Source organism: Pristiophorus japonicus, chromosome 4, assembly GCF_044704955.1.
Source record: "Pristiophorus japonicus isolate sPriJap1 chromosome 4, sPriJap1.hap1, whole genome shotgun sequence".
Taxonomy (NCBI): Eukaryota; Metazoa; Chordata; class Chondrichthyes; family Pristiophoridae; genus Pristiophorus; species Pristiophorus japonicus.
Window position 1 is genome coordinate 237,007,424 of NC_091980.1, and position 9,303 is coordinate 237,016,726.

A 9,303-nucleotide genomic window follows, 5' to 3' on the forward strand; every position below is an offset into this window, starting at 1 on the left:
CCCAGCATCCCTTGGGAGCACTGCATATAAGCAGGCCTCCCATGCTGTGCCAGCACTCTGGAGTCAGAATAAAGAGACTAAGGTCACACTTACTCAAGTCTACAGTACTCGTTCACATTGCTTTATTTGAGACATAACAGGAAACATGCTGATTTGGTTTTTGGTTTTGGAAAGTTGTGCTCAGTGGGAAGTTGTAAAAATAAACTAAAGGTTTGTTAAAAAAAGCTATTTTTCAGTTATAAAAACTGAAGATGCTGGAAATACTCAGCAGGTCAGGCAGCATATGTGTTGCTGTTGATGGTTCTGCTATTCCCAGTTACATCTCTTCCAGACCCATCTTTTGTTCCTTTACTTGTCCCATTACCATCTCCTTTTGCCTCGCACCATGATCCCTTTTGTTTTTAATCTCTCCTGCTTTCCACCCTCAGACCTTTCCTTCTGCTCTTTCCTACCTGCCCCTTCCCTGCCTCTGCACTTGCTTGAAACCCGTTATATCTCTAACCTTTTTCCAGTTCTGACGAAAGGTCATCGACCTGAAACGTTAACTCTCTTTCTCTCTCCACACATGCTGCCTGACCTGCCGAGTATTTCCAGCATTTTCTGTTTTTATTTCAGATTTCCAGCAACCGCAGTGTTTAGCAGTTGTATTTTTCAGTAATGATGGGGTGTAAAATGAAATTGCACGAAACTCACTGAGCAGCCAAGCCATTCTGAGAAATCACTCGGTGGAAAACCCACATGGAGAACACCGTCAACAAATCTGTTTATAATGTCATTTTTGTTTGCAGGCACATGTGCATGGTGATGAGGGGAGTACAAAAGATGAACAGTAAAACTGTAACCAGCACAATGTTAGGTGTTTTCCGGGAAGACCCAAAGACCCGTGAAGAATTTCTGACTCTTATTAGGAACTGAAAATCGTGCCCTGGATGGAACTGCACTAAGTGGATGGGCTGCTTTTAGATGTTCAGTACGTGGTTTAATTGTTTTTACTGGTTTGTATTCTGTAGTATGTGTAAATGTCTGATTCAGGCAGACAAAAAAAAATCTAATTGTTAATAGTAATGTACCTAGGGCTGTACCAACATATTTGTAACAAATAGTCTCTGTTATTAGTGTTTAATATTTGGCTGTATGAAATTCTCAAATTTACAACATAGTAGTTTCATCGCTTTAAATGTCTTGTAACCAACTGGTTAGCATCTGATGCAATTAAACAAATAGAGGTTTACTCAGAATACTTGTACAACATTACAGATTGGTAGCTATCAACTAAAAATAAAAATACTTTCTCTTTCATATCTGCCAGATAGTTGAATGGGGGATAATCGCAAGTGATTCTGAATTTTCACTAAATGCTTCATCCATCTCACATCCTTCAGATGGTCTCCTCCCTGCACACCTACATGGTTTAGATTTATTTTTTTCCTCTTGTCCACGTCAACCAGAGCTTCTGATAGCTTGGCTTCAATGGCACGGTGACAGAATTTGAAGTGGTGACTAGAGATAATGGCATAGGTCTTCCCCATGTGACAGTGCTACTTGTGGTTTGAGCTTGTGAACTCTCTTTTTTTGTATCGAGTTCTGACTCCACTCCACTGATAAATTAGATTCACCAGATCAGGCCAAACCCTTTCAGTAATGTTGTTTGCTTCAGATTTGAGAACTAATGTGGGTCAACAAATACTGTACACAAATATTACAAAGAAGGTGCCCAGGCTTGATCCAAATCAAGATTCCTTCATTTATCAAAAGATAATTATGAACGAGGGAGGTCAGTCTGTCCATCTTACTGCATCCATCCAGATTGACCCTAAAATTAGGGCATCTAATTGGTTCTTCATGATTCTGGGGTTTTTATCTCCACCACTTGATCTGGCGGACCAATCCATGTATTGGTCACTATCTGTGTGAAGAAACAGTTCCTTACATCAGTCCTTGTACTACTTCACCCTGTGGCCCCTTGTTCTACTTTTGTAATTTAAAGTAATTTTCTGGATTTATCTTTTCAAAACCATTTTATACATCTCGATAGGATTGCCCCTCAGATTCTTTCCTTCAAGGATGAAAAGCACAAGTTTTTCCAGGCTTTTCCCATAACTCAGACCTGAGATGAGGCACTTCTGTCTCCTTTTTATCTCCATGGCTAGAAATGGACACAGTACTCAAGATATGGTCTGACCAGACTTCCTCTAACTTGTATTCTAATGTTCATAGTTCAGCATTCCATTGCCTTTACATAGAAATTATAACCTGGAAATGGTCCATCTAGTTTGTGTTCATATTTAACTTATTGTTAAATGTTGAAATGGTCCCTAATTCATTCTATAGCCTCCCAACCCTCTGTTTATATAAAAAAAACAATTATTTTCCTGTTCTTTGTCCTAAATCTCTTAAATTTAATCTTGTATCAATGTCCCCTTGTTCTAGACCCCTCAGCTACTGGAAACAGTGGGGTTTTTAATCTACCCTGCCCCATCCCTTCATCATTTCAGACACCTCTATCAATCATCTAACCCTAACCCATAATCTCTTTTCTAATGGGTCCCAATTTTCAAGTCTTTCTTGATCGTCTTGTATTTCCTCATACCAGGCAGCATGTTAGAGAATCTACGCAGTACCCTCTCCAATGCCTCAACATCCTTTCTGTAGTATGGATTTCAAAATTGTATACAGTACTCCAACTGTGGTCTTGCTAAGGTTTTATATAGATTCACCATTACATCTTGAATGTTATATTCTATATCTCTTGCTATAAAACCCAGTATTCCATTATCTTTTTTGAAAATGAGCTTATCCACTTGAGGTGCTGCTTTTAATATGCTGTGAACCTGAACCCCCAAATTCCTCTACTTTTGCACATCACCCAGCTTCTCCTCATTCAAAGTATAATTATTACTTTTATTTCTTTTAACCGAAGTGTACCACCTCACATTTGAATTCCAACTGCCATGTTTTGCCTATTCCACCATCTTATCAATATTCCCTTGCAGCTTCCTTTGGTTTTCACAATTATTTACTAGGCCCTCTATTTTATTCTCATCTACAAATTTCTCTAGCTCTCCTTCTAACCCTACATCCAAATCGTTGATTGCTGCCCTGTAGTGGTTGAACATATTCAGCGTCAAGTCTACTAAAACGCTAGGTCTTTCTCATCATCATCTTTAATATGTTCAATTCCATTCACAGATTGTGCAGTCTTCTACACTTGTCTGTATTAGTGTTCATCTGCCATTGTTCTGCCCACTTATATATTTTGTCCAACTCAATCTATAATTTCTATTCTGTATCCTTCGATTCCACTGCCCTTTCTAGTTTGATATAATTTGCAAATGTAATTGATTTGAATTGCGTTTCTAATCCAATCTCATTAAGGACAATCCTTAATCAAGACACCAGTATAGTGGAAATGTGCATTTTCACTATTATGTCAGATTTATGATGAGCCCTGGTGTCACATTCCAAGATTTTCTTAAAAGGTTAGAATCAGGCAAGGGAATAAGACTGAGTAAATAAATCACTTTCCGAGAGTTGGCACAGGCATGATGGGCCAAATAGCTCCTCTTATGCTGTAAAGATTCCACGATTCTAGGCTTAGAATTTGCAATGAATGCTTCTATTTTATAGTGGAGCCATTCTCTTGTTATACTATGTTTAAAAGGAGCTTAGATTTCAGGACAGATCTGAACTCCTAGTATTATAAATAAGTTCCTGGAATGCACAGCTATTGATACTTTTACAAAAAGCTACCATTTTGTAGCCAGCGTAACACATGTTTGGATAAAAGTGGTGTATGGTTTAAATAGGCTTCATCATTGGTTTAGATTGACTTATAACTATATCGCAAATATGTGGGAAGAGGACGTCTGAGGAGGGAAGATCGAGGATTGGAGGAAGCAGAACATGAAGCATGAATACTGCATACTGAGCACTGCTAGCTGACCCTAAATCCAGACAATAATATATTGACAAGGAAGCTGCGGTGCTTAAATGATAGCCCAACAATACAACATACGTACAAAGTACTATGGAGTAGAAAGGACATGGGGTCTCCCACAAATCCATGCAGTGTGACTTCCAAATATCAGTTAGTCAGTTGGAGGGGTTGGAGGATGCTGACCTTGAGGGAGAGGAGAAGAAAATAAAATCAGGGGGTGGTTAAAGTTTATTTACATTTGTGCAATAAATGATGAGAATAACCAGGAATAGATGTGCCTGGTGACTGATTCACTAATGATACGTGGAGAATAATTGAATTGAAAGAATATGGACTACCACATTTTCAGTCAGGATATGGATTACCAAATTTGCCCTTCCGTTTTGCTTTTGTTCAGCAATCTCTGGCATCTTCTATAAAATAGCTCGAATTGCCAAATCTGAAACATTTTGTTACTAGTTTACCTGGTGGCAAGGCAATTTAATGAAGTACTTCATTATCATTATTTAAATGCATAATTATTAACCAAAGATCCAGCACAGCCTGAGTGTAATCATGCAAACTAGGGCTGTAAAATTACATGCTTAACACATTTGAATGGAATTATTTTGACGCCTGCTTTTAATGGAGGCATTAAACCTTTTAAAAATGACAGTTAATGCCTCTGTTAAAATTGCAGGAAAAGAAATTTGTAGAAACACATTAAGCAGTTGTACACTAATATTCACACAGCACGATTTCAAGGCCCATGTGTCATAAGAACATAAGAAATAGGAGCAGGAGTAGGCCATTTGGCCCCTCGAGCCTGCTCCGCCATTTAATAAGATCATGGCTGCTCTGATCATGGACTCAGCTCCACTTCCCTGCCCGCTCCTCATAACCCTTTATTCCCTTATCGCTCAAAAATCTGTCTATCTCTGTCTTAAATATATTCAATGACGCAGCCTCCACAGCTCTCTGGGGCAGAGAATTCCAGATTTACAACTCTCAGAAGAAATTCCCCCTCATCTCAGTTTTAAATGGGCGGCCCCTTATTCTGAGACTATGTCCCCTAGTTTTACTTACCCCTACGAGTGGAAATATCCTCTCTACATCCACCTTGTCGAGTCCACTCATTATCTTATTTGTTTCGATAAGATCACCTCTCATTCTTCTGAACTCCAATGTGTATAGGCCCAACCTACTCAACCTATCTTCATAAGTCAATCCCCTCCGGAATCAACCTAGTGAACCTTCTCTGAACAGCCACCAATGCAAGTATATCCTTCTTTAAATACGGAGACCAAAACTGCACGCAGTAACCTAGGTGTGGGGTGTGGCCTCACCAATACCCTGTACAGTTGTAGCAGGACTTCTCTGCTTTTATACTCTATCCCCCTTGCAATAAAGGCCAACATTCCATTTGCCTTCCTGATTACTTGCTGTACCTGCATACTAACTTTGTGTTTCATGATGATACTGATTAAATGCTTAACTAGTCCTTGTGAACTATTGCAGGAAAATAATCTACTTAAGAACACAAGGAATAGAGTTTCTATTTGGCCCCTCAAGCCTGCTTCGCCATTCAATAAGATCATGGCTGACCTTCTACCTCATTTCCTGCACTATCCCCATATCCTTAATATTCAAAAAAATCTATTGATCTCTGTCTTGAATATATTCAACGACTGAGCCTCAGCAGCTATCCGGGATAGAAAATTCCAGAGATTCACCACCCTCTGAGTGAAGAAGTTTCTCCACATCTCAGTCCTAAATGACCGACCCTTTATTCTGAGACTGTGACCCCAGGTTCTAGACTCCTTAGCCAGAGGAAACATCCTCCCTGCATCTACCCTGTCAAGCTCTGTAAGAATGTTGTTTGTTTCAATGAGATCACCTCTCATTCTTCTAAACTCTAGGGAATATAGGCCTAGTCTACTCAATCTCCCCTCATAGGACAATCCCCCCCTTTTCTATCATTTCCTTATTCCCCATTATAATTTCTCCTGAATCGGCTTGTAAGGGACTCACGTTTACTTTCGGTAATCATTTCCTTTTTACGTACCTATAGAAGCTTTTACAGTCTGTTTTTATGTCTCTTGCTAATTTACTCTCATTCTATTTTCCCTTTATCAATTTCTTCTCCTTTGCTGAAGTCTAAAATCCTCCTGATCCTCAAGCTTTCTACTGTTTGGAAACATTATAAGCCTCTTCCTTTGATCTAATATTATCTTTAACTTCTGTTGTTGGCCACAGTTGAACCACTTTTCCTGTGGGGTTTTTGTGCCTTAAAAGAATATATATTTGTTGCAATTTACGTATTAAAATTCTTTAAATGCGAGCCATTGTTTGTCCACTGTCATACCTTTTAATATAGTTTCCCAATCTACCTTAGCCAACTCGCCCCTCATACCTACGTAGTTTGCTTTGTTTAGATTTAACTAAGTTTCTTTCAAACTCTCTATAAAATTCTATCATTTTATGGTCACTCTTCCCTAAAGGCCCCTTTACCACAAGGTTATTAATTAACCCTTTCTCATTGCACAATACTAGATCTAAAATAGCCTGTTCCCTAGTTGGTTCCTCAACATACTGATCTAGAAAACTATTTTGTATACAATCTATTAATTCGTCCTCTACACTATTACTGCAAATTTGGTTTGCCGAGTCTCCCCCATGACTACTGTATTACCCTTGTTACATGCGCCTCTAATTTCCTGATTTACACTGTGCCCTACATTACAACTACTGTTGGAGGGCCTATTGACAACTCCCACCAATGTTTTCTGCCCCTTGCTGTTTCTTAGTTCCACCTAAACTGATTCTACTTCTTCATTTTCAGAGCTGAGATACTGTCTTTATCCCTTCCTTTATTACCCCTCCTCCTTTTCCATTTTGCCTATCTCTTCTAAAAATTAAGTATCCTGGAATATTTAGCTCCCAATCTTGGCCTCTTTGCAACCACGTCTTTGAAATGGCTATTAGATCAAACCTATTCATTTCTATTTGCGCTGTTAATTCATCTATTTTGTTGTGAATGCTTTGCGCATTCAGATATAGTGCCTTTAGCTGGACTTTTTTCTATTTTTCCCTGATGACACCTTAGTCACTGATGCCTTATTACTTTTGTTACTTTCTCTGTCCCTTCCCGACCACTGCTTATTTTTACCTAAAAGTCTGCTCTGCTCTGGAGCCTTGACATTTCTCTTGCTGCTTTTAAAATTACTCTTTCCTGAATCCTCCCACCCTCGCTTCATTACTAGAAATCCCTGTCTACTGCCCTAGTTATTCGATTCTCCAGTACACTGGTCCCAGCCTGGTTTAAGTGGAGCCCGTCCCAACAGTTGGAACAGCTCCCTCTTCCCCAGTACTGGTGCCAGTGTCCCATGAATTGAAATCCTTTCCTCGCACACCACTCTTTGAGCCACGCATTTAAACCTCTAATCTGCTTGTCCCTATGCCAATATGTGTGTGGCTCAGGTGATAATCTAGAGATTATTATCTTTGAGGTTCTACTTTTTAATTTGGACTCTAGCTCCTCAAACTCCCTCAGCAGAACCTCATTCCTAGTTCTACCCATGTCGTTGGTTCCTAAGTGGACCACAACTACTGGATCCTCCTCTAGGAGGAGATTTCTTTAACCCTGGCACCGGGCAGGCAACACAGCCTTCCTGTCGCGGCTGCAGAGAACAGTATCTATCCCCCTGACTATACTGTCGTCTACCACTACCACATTCCTTTTTACTCTCCCCACTTGAATGGCCTCCTGTACCACGGTGCCGTGGTCAGTTTGGCTATCCTCCCTGCAGTCCTTGTTCTCATCCACACAAGCAACAAGTACCTTGTACCTGTTGGACAAGGTCAAGGGCTTTCTAAGTATTTAAATTATTTAATATTTACCAATAAAAACATTTTATGTTTGTGAAATATAGAACTAATAACTTGTGAATTAACTTTTTAATCATAATTAATTATAATTATTTAAAAACAAACACTATCCTTGAGCACAGGCTATTGTAGTGTGTTTTCTGGGGAATCTGAAAGTGCAATACAATGTGTATATGTAGTGATGCGTGACTTGAGGATTGATACCTTTCTTTTTAAAAAAAGGCTCTTTTTGTTACCCTTTAAAAATAGCTCCAATTTATCGCTCGGCCAATGATAAAAAGTGTCAATTTAGGACCCAATTAATTTATGTAGCTTCTTGCAATGAGGAAAATCTAAAATGCTTCGCGACAGATGACAGATTTTGTATTGTATCCTCAAGTTTACCAAGCTGCTGATTCCTCTTTTTTTAAAGTAGTGAGAGAGCAGAGTGTTAATTCAGTTTGAAGGAATGAACATTGAGTGCAGGGTTTAATTGAATTGAAAGGTTTAGCAGATATTCTATTTTAATACAAACTAAGTTTTGAATGTGAAATTATTCTATATTTGGTTCATGCTTTGAGCCAGCAGGAATTTGGTACAGACACTGAACAAGTGCATCCTACATCATTGGCACGTGATGACATTCAGAGTGTAGGCTTAAGCATTGTCATTACTGTAAGATTATTTCTTGATAAATTGCACTTGAATGCTGCAAAAACTTCATAACCAGTGTATGATTCTCCTTGTAATATGAATGCTTATGTCTCTGTGATGCGCATTTTCTTAAATGTGTACTCTACTGTGCAATGATGATCCTTTATTTCAAAAGTTAATGTTTTCACATTTGAATTGTGTGACATTCTAGGACTCTGCAGTACTCAAGTGAATACTATTGCATTGTTACGAATGTTAATGTGCAATTTTACGTAAGGAAAACCGGATGTTATTAATTTATCAATTTAGCTATATATAGAGTGGTCCCGAATCGTGTACTAATTTACTGTAAACAAGTTCCTTATGTTGAAAAAATTATATTTAATTCAGGTATGTGGAATTCCACACTCACTATGTTCTGAGCAACCTATTGTAGTGTATTAGCGTGGAGTTTGTTAGCACTAAAATGTGGCCTTGGACTCTGTTGTATCCTCAGAGCAAATAGATTGTTTATTTTACTCTCACATTTTGTAATTGTTCTGTCTTTTTTGAAATGCATTTGGTTTTAGTGCACATACAGCACTGTATTGGATATACGATCACAAATAAAGATATAATGTATATATGTCATGTACATTAGTTGTTTATACAAAGTATTATTTGTTGTGACACTTTCTCTCCATTAAGTTATACTTTACACTAAAATTTTAAATGAGCTGACCTTCACAAACTTTATTTCTTTACAAAATGTAAGTAGCTGGTGTCTAGAATTTGAGCAACATTTTGTTTTAAATTATAAAATTACGACATGATTTTTTGGGGATAAGTTCATGATTTTCACCTAGCTAATGCTGTCTCACCCAGGT

The 9,303-nt window shown here is 38.4% G+C and overlaps 1 protein-coding gene across 1 annotated transcript in view; it reads left to right on the forward strand.

Moving 5' to 3' along the window:
* gch1 (GTP cyclohydrolase 1) overlaps positions 1–9,043 on the forward strand; it is a 106,395-nt gene extending 97,352 nt beyond the window's left edge. The window contains exon 6 of the mRNA XM_070879184.1: positions 789–9,043. Coding sequence (XP_070735285.1) covers positions 789–915 — 127 coding nt within the window. The 3' untranslated portion in view covers positions 916–9,043. The remainder of the gene's footprint in view (positions 1–788) is intronic.
* The last annotated feature ends 260 nt before the right edge of the window (positions 9,044–9,303 follow it).